This window comes from Corticium candelabrum, chromosome 16 (genome assembly GCF_963422355.1).
Source record: "Corticium candelabrum chromosome 16, ooCorCand1.1, whole genome shotgun sequence".
Taxonomy (NCBI): domain Eukaryota; kingdom Metazoa; phylum Porifera; class Homoscleromorpha; order Homosclerophorida; family Plakinidae; genus Corticium; species Corticium candelabrum.
The window spans coordinates 2,874,501-2,895,696 of record NC_085100.1 but is presented as its reverse complement, the minus strand read 5'-3'; the positions used below and the strand labels follow the sequence as shown (position 1 = coordinate 2,895,696).

At 42.0% G+C, this 21,196-nt stretch overlaps 2 protein-coding genes across 2 annotated transcripts; both read left to right on the top strand.

Annotated features, from left to right (window-relative positions):
- Positions 1 to 2,689: 2,689 nt before the first annotated feature.
- On the top strand, positions 2,690 to 10,479 carry LOC134192507 (protein bark beetle-like). The gene is made up of 4 exons (XM_062661244.1): positions 2,690 to 4,052; positions 4,120 to 9,198; positions 9,297 to 9,366; positions 9,441 to 10,479. Exons 1-4 carry the CDS (start codon positions 2,690 to 2,692, stop codon positions 10,477 to 10,479), a joined length of 7,551 nt encoding a protein of 2,516 aa, XP_062517228.1.
- A 1,313-nt stretch (positions 10,480 to 11,792) lies between these two features.
- On the top strand, positions 11,793 to 21,112 carry LOC134192506 (uncharacterized). The gene is made up of 23 exons (XM_062661243.1): positions 11,793 to 11,800; positions 11,870 to 13,124; positions 13,184 to 13,362; positions 13,413 to 13,557; positions 13,619 to 13,726; positions 13,790 to 14,086; positions 14,145 to 14,516; positions 14,580 to 14,710; positions 14,787 to 14,938; positions 14,998 to 15,150; positions 15,209 to 15,404; positions 15,467 to 15,770; positions 15,834 to 15,849; positions 15,898 to 16,055; positions 16,123 to 16,240; positions 16,304 to 16,393; positions 16,462 to 16,554; positions 16,611 to 16,853; positions 16,920 to 17,339; positions 17,417 to 19,651; positions 19,726 to 19,974; positions 20,398 to 20,539; positions 20,609 to 21,112. Exons 1-23 carry the CDS (start codon positions 11,793 to 11,795, stop codon positions 20,886 to 20,888), a joined length of 7,344 nt encoding a protein of 2,447 aa, XP_062517227.1. The 3' UTR covers positions 20,889 to 21,112.
- Positions 21,113 to 21,196: the final 84 nt, after the last annotated feature.

Sequence of the window (21,196 nt, the reverse complement as noted above, 5' to 3'; positions counted from 1 at the left end):
TATCTGATATTACGATGCTATATAGAACGTATACATCGCATCGGAGTATCAGATACAAAGGCTATAGACAGAGTTCTTGGCTCAAATAGACGAGACATGCGTACTTCCTTGCACGCAACTCACTCTAATTACGGTATTAACTAGTTAATATCTCTAGCAGAGTGACAGGATCTAATACTAAATACGTAAACGATTAAGTTTAAATAAAGTTCTCGACTTTTAGTTTGCAGCACAATGACAATCTTGAGACATCCGGGCATATTGTCGCAGAGTGTTAGACTCTAGATAACACACAGCCGGTTAGTTCTTCATATCAAGATGCATGCGTTAGTATGGTTTCGTCGCGCTAAAGCATCCGCTAGGTGAGACCGCGATCTCTAGTCTTCTTGGTATTCCATCTTTCTTAGTTCTTCGGATGGTTTTAGTTAGAGTGTGCTACACATCTAATTGCGATACCTACTACACGCTGCAAGTAACCCGATAAATAGAGATTACTTAATACATCTAGCTAGTTTACCTACGGTACTGGTAGCCTAGTAAATTTTCAGGGAGTCATTTCATTGACTTGTGGCAGTCCTAGGTCGCTGCATAGGGGTAAAATACTTACCAACGACATAATCATGACGCTTTTCACTCTAGATTTGCCATGCAGTAGCGCTATCTAGATATCTAGGAATCAAAATATCTAGTAATTTGTTCTGTTAATAATTAATTAATTAATTAAAGTATTTAGTACAAATATAGAAACTATAAAAGCGGCAACAAGTTGTTTGACCATGACAGCACGCTCTGCACCGTTTAGGATAGTTTGTGCGTTCTTTTCTAGCACTTGCATGTGATGTTATACGGGTACGTTTTTTTGTACGGGTGCTCGGTGGGTAGACCGCATCCGTGTTTATTCGGCGAGCTGGCAATGTGTCTCAATAGTTTCAGTATACTGTACGGCTTTTGACTGCTATACACAAGCTTTAGCTTGACTATACAATGACCACATCTATGTATATCACTATTACAAATTACAAGTACGCGTACACTACTATAATTTGTTGAGCAAATTGCGTTTGTCGAGTCTATTTGTAGAGTCAGGATCTACGTCACATTCCGACCTCATTTTTATACAGGGTATCGTCTAGTCATCGAGTCGCAGAGCGAGAACATGCTAAAGCAACAGCCTACTGGGTACGTGTGAGTCAGAGTGGTTTGTACATCTGTACATCGCATGGGCATGAGGTGTGACATCTGGATTGACATCGTTTAGGTTGTTTTAGTCATCCGGTGCAATTATATGTTGGCTGACATGTTGATATGCAGACAAATAGTGCGTAGAGATAGTAGACTCTACTACTGTACCTGTCGGATGACATCATGATGTGAAATTCGGTATCTCCACTGTCGAAAAGTGATGGTTAATTGATTATATACTCTTTAGTTATTAGGGTTTAGTGTGCAGATGTGCAGCAAGAGCTTATGTTATAGTTTCTTCTGTCAACACCAACATTTCTTTGTATGACAATTTTGCTAAGGCGTATTCAAAGAAACTGGCAAGGCATATATATCTAAAGTAGTAAATTGAATGCAGCACTGCCAGACTTAATTAATAGATAATTCAATAATCTTGAGTGCTTTTGAAATAGTTTATGTGGGAATTGAATTATATCTGGTCTTTATTCTAAGCTATCATAATCTGCAGCACTTGCTGCCAACAGTGCTACAAGGATTCTGCATACACAGATGACGTTTGGAGTCATATGAGTCAAAGTATTGTGAAGTGGGGTCTTGTTCTAGTGCTTCATCAGACTGATTGGTTGACAACACACACACACACACACACACACACACACACACACACACACACACACACACACACACACACACACACACACACACACACACACACACACACACACACACACACACACACACACGCACACACACGCACGCATACGCACCACATTCTGCAAACATTCTATAATGTTATTTGAGACTTTGGTTAGACTTCAGAATTAGTTGCCAATTGCCAAGCATTTCCAAGTGTCTTCTGCAATATTTTGATTACTTGACCAAGGATAATGGCATCTAGCGGACTTGACGTTCTTGTAATAGAAAGCAACTTTGCATTCTCAAGCTGTAGCTGGTGCACGAGCATCTTTCGTTAACAGGTTGACATACACTGGACAATTTCTTACTGTACGGTCATTGAATGTAATTTCTCATTTTCAAAGTCATGGTTGTCTACACATATATTTTAGACAGGCATTCTTCTAGTCAAGGATTTTATTGAAGATTAGGTAGGACATCTATTACTGGCTGCTTGTTTAGCATCAGTAATGACAACAGAAACCATCCACAACAATGCAATTTAGGGCAGATGTAATGTAATTCACTAACACTTATTTGCTTTACGTGTAGTGCCTGGTAGGTATCTTTTCCTGGTTCCACATACAGTTGGTCTAAATAGATCACTATAGGTGGAAACTGTTATTACAAGCAGTGGATTTCTGCTATGAATATAATCGTTAGCATATCCAGGTTTTGTTACAGTATAATAGCCATTGATGGTTAAATGTTGGCATATTGTCAATGATTGAGCGAGCACCTGTTTCTGTTTCAGGTTACAACTGATTTGGGTTGCAGCAGCTGTACTTCTTTGTCAAGGTAACGTAACCTTAGCTATGTTTCTGATTTCATCATGGTAAAATTGCTACAAATAGTGTGCAGTGCGATTGAGACAAAAATTGGCGGAACTTACTCATCAAATTACAATCTAACGCAAATCGATGGACCATATGTTGTCACCAAAGATCTTGTAGTGAGCAAGGGAACTACACTAACAATAGAGGCTGGTGTAAACCTCAATTTCCAGGCAAGAGTTCGTCTGATTGTCAATGGCACACTCATTGCTAAAGGGTCAAAGGAATCTCTTATTGTTATGTACCATAATGCTACAGTTGGTAGCGACACAGGACTCATACGTCTGGTGGGAGGTAAGAATTCGAGAGAAGGTCGTGTTGAGGTGTTTAACGGTCAGAACTGGGGGACGGTATGTGACGATTATTGGAACATAAACAATGCAAGGGTTGTTTGTAGACAACTTGGATTTGGAAGTCCCATTGAAGCGTACACACGCCGTTTTGGTTCAGGGTCTGGTGTTATTGGATTAAACAATGTGCATTGTGATGGCACCGAGAATTCATTGCTAAAGTGTCGTGCCAATGCTTGGAGCAAGAACAGTTGCAGACACTCAGAAGATGTCGGTGTTGTTTGTGGTGCAGGTTCTTGGGGTGGCATTGTGTTTGCTAATGACAGCGTAACTGGAACAATTGAAGGTAATGCTTGGAAGTACTACAGCAGTAGTGTTCTTCAAAACGTCAAGATTATGAATGCTGGTACAGCTGTCCGCAGTCGATCGCAGTCAGATTTGTTAGTTCCAGCAATGACCATCACAACAGCCAGTCCAGTAGTCATGAATGTGACCATATTACAGAGCAGACAGACTGGAGTTCATTTCAACTCGGTTCATGGAGACGTCAACTTTGTTGGTCTAACAATAGAAAACACATCTATTGCTATTAGTGGTTCATGCTCTAGGCGGTTTTTGTGCGTTGGTTGCCACCTTAGCAACAATGGTCAGTTTGGTATTGATATTGACAGGATTCCATTACTGCTTGAGCCTCCACTTGTTGACAGACTTCCAACGTATTCTTTGGACTATCAAATACGATCCAAATTTTACTCTTTTAGAGTTGGGAGCAATGGATCTTACGTTACATTCACTGGAGCCAGTAGTCAAAGAAGCTACTATTATATTAGAGGTTTTGAAACGTCTCCCGGTTATGGACTTTCTATCTCTTTTCAACGCTTGAAATGGAGAGGTGGTACTATCAGAATTATTGATGGCATATCAGGGGATAATGTGGCAGCCTGGTGGCGTCCACCTTCTAATGTTCCAACAAATTTCTCTGTATCTTCTCATCAGTTGTTGATCTACATGCGGAAATCCAGCAATGTGTTCACTGGAGATATTCAGGCCTACATAGCACCATACAAACTGGGTAAGACTATGAAATTGTAGTTAATTTATATGCAGTTATTAATTGATTTAATGTCATTGTATCATAGATGCTCGTAGGGTCCACATTGACAGTAGTTTCATCAGTGGAAATGTTGGTTTGAATAGCTTGTCAAGAGGAGTTCATCTAGCAGGATCTCTGGGTGATGTACACATTACCAGGTCTCGTGTGTTAGCTACAAAAGGCAATGCCATTCAGTTGAGAGGATCAGCTAGTGATGTCTTTATGTCGTCCATAAAAGTAATCAACAGTACGGCATTTGGTATTGGTATTAGTATTGTTGTTGATTTAAGTTCATTGCGGCTGTCTGAAGTGCATATTGAGGGATACAGTCATGGACTGTATGCAAGGATCTCTGCTCAGACTAATATCTCAGTAACTAACTCACAGTTTACGCGAAATCGAAATGGAGGAGCATATATTTATTGGTCACAACCAAACATGTATAGCTGGCCTGTGCAATTTCATCAAAACCTTGAAATCACTCATTCAACGTTTGCAGATGTTGTAAGTAATCGAGGATTATACGTATACGATTCCAACTCCTACACAACTGCAAGAAGACATGTTCTCATTGCTGACAACTTGTTTGAAAGAAACAAGGTTGGTCTGCATTATAACCACAGGTACAGAACTGTGCCCAGTAAAATACTTAGGAATACTTTTATTGAGAATAATGGTGGTTGCTGTGCTGGAGCCATGTATGTTTATCCTCAGTATAGCAATCCTAATTATCCACTATTGGTGGACATCATTGATGGAAACCAGTTTCTTCGTAATTCAGGAGAGTATGTCGTCAAACTGCAGACTTCGACATCATTTAGTTCCTCTTATCAACTGAATTCTGTTGTGGTATTCAGAAATAACAACATATCAGATAGCTCTGTTTTGCAAACTACAATGCCCAGTAACTCCAGAAAGTCGACTCCGCATGCTGTTCTTGAAATTAAGGGTACTATGTTTGTCAGTGCCTATCACAACAGGTTTCATAACCCAAATGCTACATTTGACCTCTCACTCCAGGTTGAAGGTATTTCATCTTTAGATCAAGTTAATATTACACTGAACTGGTGGGGTACAGCTGATGAAGTGAAAATTCAAGAGCGAATATTTGACTTTGATGACAGTAGCAATTTGGCTGTTGCCAGATATTTTCCATTCTTACTTTCTTCTTTACTTTCTGATGTAGCAAATTCAACTCATCCGAGGATGAACACTCCATTCATTAATGCAAACAATGAGCTAGGGGGACAGCTGTCAACAAATGTAACTCTTGTAGCATCTGGTGGTCCGTATATTGTTACACGTGATATTACTGTACTGCCAGCTGTTGTATTGACTATTGAGGCAGGCACTAAGTTGAGATTTCAACCAAATGTGGGAATGCTGGTTGAAGGTCAACTGCTGACTGAAGGCTTACCTAGTCAACCAGTTACATTTACACACTTTCAAAGGTCAAATGTTTACGATGATGATGAATCAGTTGTTCGTATCAAAGATGGTATGTATTATAGCACAAGTGCTAACGGAATTCTTGAGTTAAAATTTCAGGACACGTGGTACTCAGTTTGTTTTGCATTTCAAAGTCTTGACTACACATCTATTACTGCATTAGGTACAGGTTTTTGCATTCAACTTGGTTATGACAGTGGCTACTTGGACAGAATTGAGTGGTTCCCCATCTTGGGAACACCTGTTGTGCTTAACTTTGAGTGTCCAAATTTCTCTGCAATGAATGGCTCTGCAATGAATAGCTGTGCCTTTAATACAGGCTTCTATTCAGCACAGTCAGACTGTCTTCTTATTGCACGTCTTAGTTGCTCCAGATCAAATTCATACCAACGACCATTAGGACATTATTGGTCAGGAATTCGTTTTGCTCCCACTAGTTCTGTTGCGTCAGTCGATGGAATACATCAAATTCCCATGTCACGACTGAGGTATACTGAGATTATTGGTGCTGGTCAGTGGACCTACAAGACTGTTCCTGCTATACAAGCATACTTTAGACCTCCAGAGACAATTGGTGTAACAATAAGGGATTGTGCTTCTACAGGAATGGAAGTCAGTTTTCTGCATGAAGAGGCTAGAATTGCTGGTTTGATGGTTATGAACAGCAGGGGAGATGGTGTATCTGTAAGAAGACCAAGAGGGAAAAATTTGACCATTGATGCAATAATGGTTCATAATGTGACTGGCTATGGCATTCGAGTACATCATTACAGTTCATCCCTGGATGGCAACACAGACTTTCAGCCTATTTGCTCAGATGTACACAACATATCGATAGATCCTGAAGATGGAGCTTATATTGGCATGTCTCAAGATGAACATTTACCTGGAATCACTTGTTCTGTTGTTCTCTATGGTCCTCCTAACACAATTCTTTCTGTTCGATTGGTGACGATGAGACTATATAATGATGATCGTCTTACTTTGAGAAATGGACCATTATCTTCTAGCCCTTTGTGGCGCTCATTTCAGGGTTACAGAAGGTCATTGAGTGATCCATTTCTGTCTTCTGGTAATGCTATTTTTGTAGAGGTCACAACTGGGAAAAAGACTGGTGCTCCTGGGTTTAGTTTACACGTAGAAGCTCTCTTATCTGCTCCTGGAGAACCGTTTGTCCACATTGTGAATAGTGCTGTGACTTCTAGCAATCGCGGTATTTATATGTACTCTCTCTATGATGACGCTTTGATACACAACGTTACCATTGTTGACTCTATTCGACATGGTATTTCTGTTGCATCACACTATGGCTTGTTGACCATTTCTAATTGTTCTGTGGTCAATTCCCGAAACACGGGGATTTATCAGTCGTCTGGTCGAAAGCCAATGAAGTTTGTAGGTAATCGACTTGTAAACAATTCTCAGGGAATGTTTATACGTCCTTACTATTACTATCATGACAAATGTGGTCTTCATGTGTCAGGAAACACAATAGTAGGTTCAAGCAGAGAGGGACTGTACATCACTGCAGATGGAAGTCGCAGCCAGAATCGAAACTATAAGTGTCCATTGGAAGTTTCAGAAAATTTGTTTGAATACAACAATGATGGCTTAGTTGCCTATTCTTCAATAGGTTTGCAGTACACATTGAACTTTACTCAGAATGTATTTAAGGCCAATAATGGCACAGCAATGAGACTAGATAAACAAGGTGACTGGTATGGTACAATTACTGCTAATCAATTTTATTATCATACCAGTCGAACTGGAGGATCTCTTTTGGTTGAGGGAATAGCCGAAACACTGAATATAAAAGACAACACTTTCAAGTGGAATGGTGGCAAGTATGTAGTGAGACTAGCTTTCTTCACCTTTTCTTCAATTCCCGTCAATTTTTGCAATAATGAATTAGCGAATAACTACATCAATGAAGCAGATACAATACCATTGGATAACCGGTCTGCTGTTTTGGTAGTTAGAAAGTCAGATAAAGTCTTGATGAGACATAATGTGTTTGATAATCCCGAGTCTCTGTTTGAGTTAGGAGTTGAGCTTCCTGTGCAGAGTTCTACAAATCACACTATTGATTTCAGCTACAATTATTGGGGAACTGCAAATGAAAGTATAATTCGTGATCGAATCCATGACTTTGGTTATTGTTCTCGCTTGGCGTCAGCAGAGTTTTTTCCATATTTAACATCTGCATTTGGTCTTCCTGTGTCATCAACTATTTCTCGTTCTACTGATATTATTCGTCCCAATAGTATCATTAGAGGACGAGTGTTGGCAGACACAGTTGTACCATCATCGGGTAGCCCTTATATTGTAACTGGAGATATATCTGTGTTACCTGGGAGGAAACTCACAATTGAGCCAGGAGTTGAACTGCGATTTAGTCATAATACTGGCATTCTGGTAGAGGGGCAATTAATAGCTAATGGGACTGATGCCGAGTCTATTAGAATGACAGATGACAGCTTTCTTGGTCCAATAGAAGAAGGACGTATTCGACTAGTTGGCGGACGAACACAGTTTGAAGGTAGAGTTGAATTGTTTCATAATGGCAGTTGGGGACCTGTGTGTGTTGTTCAGAAGTCAAAGAGATGGTACCCAATGGACTTATGGTACCCATGGAACTTATACTCATTGTACCCATGGGACTACCAAGCTAGACATGATTATTTGAATAATAAAGTTGTCTGCCACGAACTAGGATATTCTGCAGACTACTACTACTATTCCTCTTTGTACTCAAATCCATCATTTGGATTGTCTAGTAATCCAGCTTGGTTGGGACACGTACTTTGTAGGGGAAATGAAGCATCATTGAGACAATGCACCAACTATGTTTTACAACAGTCTAACTGCTCATATGGACAGCTAGTGGCAAGGTGTAGAGGCTCAGAAATTACCACTGCAATCAGGGATTTGCCTTTACTGCATTGGAGTGGATTGCGATTTGCAGGGAGTGGTCAGGAGATATCGACTATGAGGAATGTACTAATTGAAAGAGCAGGAATAGCCAACAGCGAGCGAACTTCTGCTGTGCAAGTGGTTGGAATGCAAGTTCAATTCTCCAAAGTCAACGTAAGTGAGAGTTCATGGACTGGAATAACAGTGACAAATTCGCCATCATTTCAACTGTCTGATTGCTTTATTTCAAGGAATGGTGGTAGTGGTGTTCAACTGGTCAATGTGCCTGCCAGCTCTATAGATGGACTAAGAAGCGAGGAGAATTCTAATCATGGGTTATCACTGTCAGTAGACAGTGTACTGCAGAGGGGATGGAACATACCTATACCATCCGATCAAATAGTTGATATCTGCTCAGACGACTTTGTGGGTATAGATTCAACTTTGTCGTTCTATTTGAGATTCAACCCTGTTCCTGTGCAGAAGAATGGAGCTTACCGCACTTGTAATATCCACATTATTTTAGAACGACACTATTATGTCTCTGTCCATGTACTGGCTGCTAGCTTTAAGGATACGAGGTCCTATGTGAAAGTGAATGGAAAATATTTGTACAGATGGAAACGTGTTCAATCTAACATTCCTCTTCCATACATTGGGGGCGCAGGAGGGACAATTAGTTTGTACGCTTCAGCATATCTCGATGGTCATTCTTATGAACCCGATGAGAACTTCTTTCTAGTGTACGTACAGAGTGAGCCAGGTGAGTAGCTTGTTTGTAAATGCTATGTTGCGTTACGTGTTGTATCCTGTGTGAATGGTATTTGTTATTTATCTTTTTGTGTTTGTGTGCTTTGGTAGATTTGCTAGATGTGTCTCAGGTAGTTGCTCGTGTGTTTATCAGCTTGTGCCACTTGTCTGGCTGCATACAGTTTTCTGCGTGCACGCATATATTCATTTGTCTCAGTTTGTGTGACTTTCTCTCTTTTAATTAGGTGTTTTCAGCAACATGTTTCACTACTTGACTGGTTTAACTCTAACTGGCAATTTACTCTCCGGGTTGGCCATAAACTCTAGTTTGACGTTTTATGAACGATTTGACGTAACACTTCTGAATTCCTTTGTGACTGATAACAAGTGGAATGGTATTGATATCAATGCAACAAGAAAAGGCATATCTAGTATTCATTCTAAAAAGTTCGATATTCAACGAAATTTCATAGGACAAAACGGACAGTTTATGAACGGCAGGTATGGACCTCGACCTGCTGGTCTCGCCATCCAGCTTGGTAAAGCAGACATTGTTGTCATACAGAACAATGCTTTTTGGAAAAACAAGGAAGGAGCAGTGCGTCTAAAGCTTGAACCTGGTATTTATGAAAATAACGTATCTCTATTTGATAACGACATAGAACAAAACATAGCAGGTCACACAGTTGATGTGTCTTTGAATAGCGGTGCATTAGGAAGCACTCACATCTCGAAGCCTCGATTGCACATTGTTGGTAACAGAATCAGTCATAATTCAGCCGGCATTCAATATGACACACTTTCGATTGATAACGTCGCTGCCAATGTTGTTAACAATACTTTTTTCAATGATACCAGTCGTCATGTTATAAGATGGGTTGTGGGTTCACAGTCGTCTGTTGGTGGGCAGCAGTGTGTAGACAATACTCTATACCTTAACATTGGACAAACGCCCAACTATCGGTGGAGCCTGTATGCTGATGGAGTTGGTCCTCGGTACTTGCGAAATTTGTTTTACAATCCGTCCAATTTGTACGAGTTTGTGTCTGGAAGAGATAGAGGACAAGGTCGCCATGATGCTAGAAATAACTGGTGGGGCACATCAGACTTGAACAAAGCAGAGGCAAGAGTTAGGGACAAAAACGACGTGTCTAGTTTAGCAGCTGTAGACATTAATCCTATTGACATCACCAATCCATGGGATGGCCAATCAGGTACTTCTTTTCTAGTCTTCAATTTTACAAGTGTATCATGTCATCTTTACGTTTACAGCTTGTCCATTTGGCTGGGTTGAGTACAATGCATGTTATTTGTATGTCGGCGGGGCTAGAAATTGGTACTCAGCCAATGCTTTCTGTCAAGTAACAATCATCTGTTGCATGCAATCAAGTTTACATAGATATTTGTATTTACTTTTGTGATTCAGGGTCTTGGATCTCAGTTGACTAGCACACATTCGTTATCTGCAGACTCTTTCTTGAGGAGTGTCAGTGTTTCATCAATATCATATGGTCTAACAAGCCCGGGCATTTGGTTGGGGCTACTTGCTGGTGAAAATAACTTCTGGCGATGGACAGATGGTACTCCTCTTAATTACATGCCACGGGCTCTTGATGAAATTGCAGTTACTGCACAACAGTGCTTCAAACTCAACACAACCAGCTGGCAATTACATGATTGCTCTTTGCCTTTACCTTTCGTGTGCAAAAAAGAAACTTCAAGTGAGTGTCGATCGTTAGCTCAGTGAATACTCTTTCAATAACCAGAATCAATTCGCGTATTACCAAGTACTCTATAGTATCTGGGCTCTTATAGCAAGGATATTAAATTTGAGAGTACCAGTATGACATACATTTCAAGTGGACACAGTTGTTTTAAAGACTAGAACCATGACAATCCATGGCGGAATTGACAAACTACTGCATAGACTGCTAAGCACATGTATACTAAGTGGTAGATTGATAGTTATTGTCTACTGTGTAGATGATGATTGTCCGAATGGTTGCTTGCAGCATGGATCATGTGACAGACAGACGTCAACTTGCTTGTGCAATCGAGGCTGGAGAAGTGATGACTGTAGTGAATTTTACTGCAATGATGTGAACAGCTGCTCAGGATATGGTAATTGTGTTGGACCAAATCAGTGCCGTTGCAGAGTTGGGTGGAGAGTAAGTGTTGTACGTTCTCTTCTTGTGTAATGGACAAGCATAACTTCTTGAACATTAGGGTCGGGCTTGTACAACTACTTACTGCAACTTGTACACAACTTGTTATGCTTGCAGTCGTCAGCCAGGCTGTGGGTGGTGTGATGAACAACAAGAGTGCATTCCTGGTCTGTCTGATAAACCTGACAAGCAGCTTTGTGCCAGCTGGTTTTACTATGCTTGCTATTCTCCTGGTGCAATCAGCAGTCAGTGTTCATCCAGAATCAAAGTAGAGAATTCATAGTGCATGTATCTTGCAAATTGTTTGTTTTGCTGTAATTAATATGTGTAGAATATTGACTGTGATGCTTCGTGTGATTCCTCTGTACCAATGAGCAGCAATGAAACTTGTCAACATTGTCACGACATTGAAAACTGTTATTATCAAAGTGCAGTAAGATAGATGACTTTGTGATAATGCAAAATAGCTTATTATTGCTTGCAACTATTAGTTGTTCTTACTTAGAGTGCTTGTCACAGCTGGGATGAAGATCGCTGCCCATATGGTCGAGTTACACCTGACTATGGCCAAGGTCTAGGCAGTGCTAAAGTCCCCAGTCACCTTCCATTTCCGTCATCTAATAATTTTCAGCCAGTGAAACGTCATGCTGGTAAACCTCACATTGACCGACGCTCTTCCGTTGACCTCTTTTCAGATATCAGAGTTGTTCAGCCAAATCAAGTGATTTTCAGAATGCTGGCAAAAATGACTGCAACAAGTAGTGATACAAACGAAGCTTTGCTTTTCACCAAACCACCAATACAATTGGTCCCTGGACGCATTCTGGCGAGCTCTCAAAGTGGAGGAATTTTAGACAAGGTTATTGCTGTGTCGTCTATTGGTACTTACCAAATTATCAAGACTATTTCTGCATCATTGGAAGACATCATCAAGTATGCTGACTTCACTGAACAAGTACAACTAAGAAGTCTCATTCATAAATCAGCCATAGAGCATCTTCCTGAACCGGATGCTTTACAGAACATCATTAGTGCCAACACTCCTTCTCTTGAAGGCGCACCAGTTACATATGTTGTTCCAAGAAATGTTGCAATTTATAAGTGTGTTGGAGACTATAGCAGTGGAACATACATGATTGTGCTACCCAAACAATCGGCTGCTACTCTTGCACTTGACAACGGTGAAGGGATTGTAAGCATACAGAGCTCAGGATTTATAGAAATTGTGCAGTCTGTAACCTCGTCTGGTGGTCACACATTTGTTCACACAACTCTAGCTGATTGCACTCAATCAAGAGCTCCTGTACAAGTCAAGTCTGACATCACGACAACCTCTTCCATATCTGTTACTCCATCAATAACTGGACTGGGTGGTGATGGAACGTTGGGTTTGTTGATCTACAAAGACTATTTACCTTCTAGTTTAGACATCTCTGTCGGTGATGCTGTGGTTGGCCGTCCAAGTGGTCCATTAGCTGGTTATGTTAAGAGCTACTTTGACTCTGCAGACGGTACTCTGACATACATTGAACTGGATCCAACAAGTGGTATCGGAAGACCTGCATGTCGACCAGATGAGGATCTTGGTGTTGTCGTTGGTGGTGGTGGAGAGTTGGGACCTGTTGTGATAGGAGAAGGTGCCACTGATACGGACCGTCTTGACATCAGTCCAATTGATGAATATAGCACTGATCAAGAAGAGCAAATTGCAAAGACTTGGTGCAACAAGACGGTTAGAACTCCCTTCTTTCTCCATCAGATCATTCAATCACAAGTATGTGTTCAGCTTGTGTTCCAACCTGCAGATTTAGCATAAATTTTGTGAATTTTTAGATTTCTTCTGTAGGTAAATTAACAGCTAAATTACAAGTTTCATTCTCACCTACAGTCACGATGACTCTGAGAAGCAGTCACACTAGTCCGTTTGTGTCCAAAATTGGCTTTGACTTTAGAGGCGGAGCAGTGATGGGCACCAAGACCAAAGTCAACGTCGACTCAACTGAGTATAACATGTGATGTCTGTCTGTTAAGTGCTTGGTAACAGAAACGTGTTTGTGTGTAGTTCTGGTACTGTTGAAGGACCATCAGGAGTAGAGGCCTTGTCTGTTGGTCAACAGTTGTCATCATTCTGTGTAGACATCGGTCTAATTTGTATACCCGGTCGTCTTCTGTTTTCTGCCAACTTCTCATATTCTATTGCTTACACAGTAAGATTCCTTGTGGTCTCTTTATATAATACGCACTCAAGAGTCAGTGTCTTCTTTGTAGCTGGCTAGCTCTGCTCAGTTTGCCTTCACTCATGAATACGAATCAACAGGAACATTGAATTTTGGCATACAGTGGCGTACAAACATTGGGTTTGAGTACAACAAGAAGGTAAGTTTACTCAAGTTATTGATTAGATTTGTTTCTTGCATTAAGTGAGGTTGACCCTGGTAGGTTGAAATGAAGGCTCATCAGACACTGCCTACAGGAACATTCACGTCCACCAGCCAGACTAGAGGTCAATCTGCGTCTTTGACAACGACATTTTTGCCTTCATTTGGGATAGAATGGCCTGCTCCCTATAAACTATCTGACTATATTGAAACGATTATTCCTGTTTTCATCAATAGCCGATTAACAACGAGCTCCGTTACCTCATCTGCGTTTTCTTCATTCAGCGCAGACTTCCGACCACAACTAGTGGGTCAGTGGAAAGCAACCGAATGCGAGGACGGCTGTCATTTTAATCAAGTGAGTTAATGAGTTGTATTAAGCTGGATGATTCTACTGGAGTCTGTTATTCTTGTAGAAACTGGGCGTAGATATTCTGGCAGGGATCGAAGAGGTGGGTGCATTGAGCACTCTAGACTTCCGCTATCTGAAGTCTTCTAAGTATCTTCAACCATGGAAGTCAGCAGAGCTCGTAGACATCGTTACGGGCTTGTGTCTGCAACAGGCGTCACCTTGTGCTTGCAATTGCCCTGGGAATGCCCCTTGTCACAGCTTTGGCAACATCAACTTGTGTCAAGCTTGCGCATGTGCCGGTAACCCATCTTGCTCATGTGTCCAACCTTGTCCTCCCGGTACAATAGAAGACAAGGATATAACGGGGACGATTCGTTGTAAATGTCGCTGTTCGGATTTTGGTTTGGCTGATTTAAACGCAAACGGTACTTGTGAGGTAAAGTACAGAAACTTGATCATAGCTTTGCAAGATATCCTGAGGTGAATGTGTGTTCATTAGTGTGGATGCATCTGCAATGACGGCAGCGTCAGTGTAATTGGACCGGATGGGCACTGTGATTGCTCTTGTAAGTGCAACAACTGTGAAGATGCTACTCTGGGACCGAGCGGATGCAGCTGTCCCAATGACAGGTATGTTATGGTATACAATATTTTAGTGCATGCTGTACATATATGTATACCTTTGGATATTATTCTTTGTTGTTAGATGCCCGGCTTGTGCAGAAGGTTTGGAACCAGTTTGGCAAGATTGTGTGTGTAGTTGTCAGTCAAAGCAAGGACGAGGAGGATTACCACCCGTTTGTGCTGATGGCTGGAAGGGACCATTTTGCGATGTACCTGACTGCAGTCCCTGGCCATGTGAGCATTTCCGCGCAATTTCAATTTTTCTGTTCATGTCAATTGTTGTTATTTGATAGTTTGCTCTGATAACGGCATTTGTACAATTCCATTTGGAAACAGCGCAGACGGGCACCCGTATTGTGTTTGTGATGACCAGTGGATAGGATCTGGATGTCACATAGCCCGCCCTCGACCAGGTGGTGGAGATCCTCATTTACAAACACTAGACGGTATGATTGTGAACAACCATACATGTTCTAGTTTCTAATATTATTTGATGTATTGTAGGTATTAGTTATGACTTCTTTGATATTGGAGAGTTTTGGTATTGCAAGAGCAAACGTAACGACTTTGGCATGTCAACACGATTCTTTAAGTATCAACATGCCTCTCTCATTGGAGCTGTGGCTGTGAAAGCAGGTTTTAGTGTAGTCACTATTACAACTCCTACTCAAGCAAGTTCTACTGATCTACCTTTTCTTAGGTTAAGTTGAATAATGTTAGTCTGTTTCAGATGTCATTAAATGTTCTTGTTCAATTGTGTAGAATCAATGGCGTCTTGGTTGTTTTGACTAATGGCTTGATGTTGGATTTGGATAATGAGCAAGTGCACGTTGAAGCTGTTCTGTTCAGTAATGGCAGCATGGAAAGCAGCAATGACAATAGTGGCAGCAGTGTAGCTCTGATTGCATTTCAGTATGCCAGTGGTGTCTCTGTGACCATCGACGTGCGTTACAGTTTTGGCATGCAGCGTCAATTCATCAACATACTATTCTCACCAACTGCCTCATTCAAACGCTCAACTGAAGGTTTGTGTGGATATATGGACGGAGATATGAGCAATGATCTGGTGGGGTCCAATGGACTTTTATATCACAGAACAAGCATACTTGACTTTGCCAAATCATGTTAGGCTTATTTCGATAAGAGTGTGACACATCAGGAATCTAACAGACCTGTTTTTTGTGTTTATTAAGGGCGAATTGATAGGACATTTAGTGGATCTGGTTTAAATGGCACGTGGTCATGGAATCACTCCAACTTCCACAAGGATGACAAATTGGACATTACGTACACTGATCCCAACTTTGTTCCTGTTTATAGTGTCAACGATTTGGATTCTGATCTTGTCAAGGTGAGACTAAAATATTTATTAAGTTAAAGTCAATCTTGTTATAAGAGTTGTTGTAATATTTTTGCAGATGGCACGATCTGTGTGCTCTCAACTTGGACTGAGTGGAGTGAGGCTTGACGAGTGCGTGTTTGACGTTGCAGTGACTAATGATACATCACTGGCAGAGCAAGAAACATTCCAGATTGGTGAGGAAAGGCTTTCACTGACAGTTAATTTACGAAGACAGTGAGAATGGATTTGTTTGGCAGGATGTCCAACTCAATGTTCTGGCAGAGGTCGCTGTGTCAATGGTTCTTGTGTGTGTCTGCCTGGTTGGTATGGAGATGACTGTAGTACAGGTAGTTATGACACAACTATATGATAGTGCTATGATTTTGTTTTGCAATACTGATTGTATTACGTGTAGGATCATGTGCCAACTGTAGTAGAAATGGTGAGTGTGTGTCTGGCTTCTGTCAATGTCATTTTGGTTGGGACGGACCTCACTGTGATATTCCAGGTATTTAGCACAAATTGATATATTGATCACAGGTTGTAAGCAGGAATTGTCTACAGCAACTTGCTATGGAGTTGAAAACTGCACGAGTCTTTTACATGGTCTGTGCAAGGCCAAAGATGTGTGTGAGTGCACACCAGGATTCACAGGGATCACGTGCAACGAGAGAGCTGTGTGTCTTAATGTGAATGAATGTTCTGATCATGGAGTGTGTGTTGATCATGACAAGTGCAAGTGTGATGTTGGATGGGCAGGAAGCAACTGCAGCGTCTTCTCGTGTGAAGTGAACGGATACTGCAGCGGTAACAGTACTGTACCTGATGATTTGTTGTTGACACACTAAAATATCTCCGTGTGATATGTGATAGGTCATGGTTCATGTGTTGGTTTTGATGTCTGTCTCTGTGACGTCGGTTGGGGTGGTAGAAGTTGTGCTCTTCCTCTTTGCACTAGTTTAAACGATTGTTCTGGAAACGGAGACTGTACATCTCCTGGAGTTTGTAGTTGCTATAATGGTTATACACGAGACGACTGTTCTGTTCCTGACCGCTGTCCTCGACTCAATGATTGTTCTTCTAACGGTTTGTGTGTCTCACAGAACGGAGTGGATGTGTGTAGATGTTTTCCAGGTTATAAAGGACGAAACTGCAGCGAGTCGTCATGCGCAGGCAGAAATGATTGTTCTGGTCACGGCAAGTGTATCGAAGTGGATCTGTGTCAGTGTGATTATGGATATATGGGAGCTGATTGCAGCAGTTATTCGTGCGAGCAACATCGATTCTGTTCGGGTCAGTCTGCTCTATTATATTGAGAGCGTTTTATGTATAACTAAATTCTGATATATTGTATATTGTATATTGTGAAGGTCGTGGTCGTTGTTTGTCACTGGACAAATGTACGTGTGACAGCAAGTGGAGCGGTGCAGCGTGTGACGTGCCTGACTGTTCGGGAGTTAGAAACTGTTCCAGTTTGACTCAGGGAACTTGCATCGGCCCAGATACGTGTCTGTGTGCAGTTCAATATGATGGCAGCGATTGTAGCATTTTGGCTGGGCCAAACATCAACCCACCGGTATTCGGTAATCATTCTGTCGTCACTGTACCAGTGGCTAGTGATTCTCTAGTGGGAACTCCCGTCTTAACACGTTCAGCTACAGACAAAGACTCGGGAAAGAACGGTCGTCTTACTTACACAATCATCAGCTCCAACAATGATCATTCCTACTTCAAAGTTGACCGCAACACGGGACAAGTCAAAACAGCCAAGTCGGTCAGTGACCGGCAAGGAACATTACTCGTTTTTACGTTGACTGCAACGGATAACGGCGTACCTTCTCTTTTGGCGTCAATCAAAATTCGAATTTCTGTGATTCCACCCAACCAATATTGTCCGACATTTAGTGAATTTCCTAATACGGTTATTGTGTCTGAATTGGCTTTGCCTGGTACTTCTGTTGTGAATTTGACAGCAACTGACTTGGACGGTAGCGACACTTTCAACGGCAATGTGTTATTTTCACTCATTGGGAATAAAGATTTCTCAATCGATTCTCAGTCTGGTGAGATAACAACTGAGCGGTTACTGACGGCTGAAGCGTACAGTTTGACTGTCGTTGCTTCTGATCAAGGAAGTCCACAATGCAACAATAAAGCCATCATTAACGTTCGCGTCCATTCTACTAACACGGCTCCTGTTTGTAATCCTTCAAGTGTGGCTACTTCGTTGCCTTATGATGTTTCTGTGGGTACAATTGTATTCAAACTGCTGGCTGTCGACCCTGACAATGGAAGTGATGGACAACTTAGCTCCTACATTTCCAATTTTAGATCAACATTCCTCAATAATGTGTCTCCTTTCAGACTCATTGAGAGAAATGGCGAGGCCTATGTAGCAGTTACGTCGTCTCTCGCTCAGCCTTCTGGAAGTGGCTCAGTCTATTATGATGCTTTTTTTCAAGTAAACGTACGGGACTCGGGAACACGGCCCAAGTCATGCAGCTACTCTGCAGCCGTCGTCGTCACGCAGAGGTTTCAATTTAGACATTTAATGGTATCTTCTGCGCTTCACGAGAATGTACGTAAAGGAACCGTTGTTTTAACGAATCCATCTCTGCAGCTAGTGACGAACGTCAGTAATGTGAAATATGAATTGTTCAACGCTTATCATCTTCCCATTGACATCAATCCTACAACCGGAATATTAACGGTTTCGAAGTCACTCAACTACGAAGAAGTTAAAGACTACGACGTGAGCGTTGTTGCTAGGACTGACCAGATACCGGGAGCATTTGCTGTCGCTTCTTTATCCATAAACGTTCAAGATGTGAACGACAATCCACCTCGATTTTCCTTTTCTCGCTACACTGTCTATGTCCGAGAAGACGCAGCGGGAGGGAGGAGACTTTTATCTCTCACAGCTACAGACGTAGACTCCGTTGGAGGTCCTGTTTCATACTCTGTGTCTTCACAAACTCCACTAAACGCCAGTAGTGTGTTTGTTGTCAGTCAATCGAATGGAGGTGTTGATTTGACATTAGCGAGAGGAGAATTGCTGAACTACCAAACGACTCCGTTTTATGAAATCGTTATTAAAGCTTTTGATAGCGCAGATGCACGTTTGTTTAGTGAAACGTCAATTCGTGTTGTGGTGGAGGCGGTCGTCTTCTCTCATCCCTTCTTTATGGACCGATTATACCGTGCGGAAATATCAGAAAATTTACCAAATGGCAGTTTGGTACTAAGCGTGGAAGCTCTCGTTAATGACAAGTCGAGTGGCGCGGTATCATACAGACTGACCGATCAACGGTCACCACCGACAATGAAACGTGTCGAGGCATTCGGCATCACCGACAATGGCCACATTCAAGTATCCGACTCATCTCTGCTCGACTACGAGAACGTGAAAGAAATTCATCTTACCGTGATTGCATCTCTAGCGGGGACGCGCTTGCTCACGGCCGAGACCGCCGTCATCGTCTCACTCAATGACACCAATGACAATCGTCCACAATTTACGAATGAGACATTTACCGGCACGATCTCTATTGATGATCCCGTTGGCACGACCATCGTCATAGTGACGGCAACCGATGCAGATTCTGGTATTGACTTTTACAATACTTTTACTGTATTCACAAGTTCTGTATAGTAACAACTCTCTTATGCATTCATACAGGCTCCAATTCTATGGTCACATATGATTTGGCAGTGGCAGACGCTGATCAACCTCTAAATGTGACTTCATCTGGTGTCGTCATTCTTAGTCGGTCTCTCGATCACAGCACATCCGACCTATACCTATTCACAGTGGTAGCTTATGATGGCGGTCAGCCGTCTCTATCCGGCACCGCTTCTGTTCAAGTTACCGTTCAATGTTCCTCCTCCGGTCGGTGTGGATCCGTACAATCACCAAATTCAGTGTCAGGTAAGAATGAAATGTGACGCTTCTGAATGTAGACGACCACACAGACATTATTCGAGTGAAACATTGTCGTACGTATTTGATGACTCGATGACGCTTAGGTTTACAGATCTCATTGTAACGTAATGTGACGTACCGCAACGTTAAACAGCGCAACGTAACGTAACTTAAATCTACCCTGACCTTTTGGTCGTGTGACTCTCTTGAATGTCGGGGATAGCGTGCCGATCTGTCAGAAAAATCACGTGCAAATAGAACACCATCCCATTTCAACGTAACGTAACGTAGCGTAGCGTATCCTAACCTGGTTCACAGACGACGCTCGCAACGTGAGGTTACCGCACGTTACGTCAACGTTACATTACGTCAGTCCAGCGTAGGGTATGTGAACCGGCCTTTACCGGTAACTGTTCGTGTCCATTGCAGGTGCACCGTCGGCAATTGTTATTGGATGTTCTGTCGGTGGTGTGGTGCTCATCATCGCTCTTCTCATCCTCGTTTTTGTCCTACGGGCTCGGACAACAAACAAAGGAAACAAGGAGAACAAAGAGATTGTACCCGACGAGAAGTAAACAACCTCTCGATTGACCGTCACATGAATCGCCAATTCACGTGGTATAATTGTATATGTATTTAGGGATTCGTCTGGCTACAATCGAGAGACTGCCATCGGTTTTTCGAATCCGGTCTACAGTCCGAGTGTCGAAAATCCGGACGACGCGTACGAGAGTTTGGACGACACGCGGACGCAGTCGGCTCCGACTGTAATAACACGACAGTGTAACAGAGTTGCCGGAAGCGAGCGCAAACGGGTACGAGATGGTCCGCTACGTAAGTCGGTACCGACGAAGGAAGCTGATATGTGTGAGGATACGGATGCGGATAGAGCGGACGGTAGTGTCGACACTCACCTCTGATGTCTGCCGTATTTCGTGACTGACGATGCTGTTTAGAAGAAAGGAAAAGTAGTGAAGAGAAATGATGTTACTGTAAATGTCGATGTCTGTCGTTTCCGTCACAAAACTTGATGTGATGATTGCTCAAGCCGCATGCTAGCTAGAGTATCATTTGTAGGGTTGGAAGGAAAATAGTATTTTGTTTTTTCAAATTGTTGAATTTCAATTTTACTGTTTTCATGTCATTCACGGTTGTCTAGCAATTACAGGACACGTGTACTCAGAATTCGCATTAGCCTGCATCAGTCTCGCGTAGCCAGACCATAACG

What these genes read in the sequence shown, in the direction of transcription:
- LOC134192507 (XM_062661244.1), top strand. Translation starts at nt 2,690, where the DNA reads ATGGTAAAATTGCTACAAATAGTGTGCAGTGCGATTGAGACAAAAATT. An exon ending in GTACGTACAGAGTGAGCCAG is followed by an intron (nt 9,199 to 9,296) that starts GTGAGTAGCTTG and finishes GTGCTTTGGTAG; the next exon opens with ATTTGCTAGATGTGTCTCAG. An exon ending in CACTTGTCTGGCTGCATACA is followed by an intron (nt 9,367 to 9,440) that starts GTTTTCTGCGTG and finishes AGGTGTTTTCAG; the next exon opens with CAACATGTTTCACTACTTGA.
- LOC134192506 (XM_062661243.1), top strand. An exon ending in ATCAGATCATTCAATCACAA is followed by an intron (nt 13,125 to 13,183) that starts GTATGTGTTCAG and finishes GTGAATTTTTAG; the next exon opens with ATTTCTTCTGTAGGTAAATT. An exon ending in GGCAACCGATGCAGATTCTG is followed by an intron (nt 19,652 to 19,725) that starts GTATTGACTTTT and finishes GCATTCATACAG; the next exon opens with GCTCCAATTCTATGGTCACA.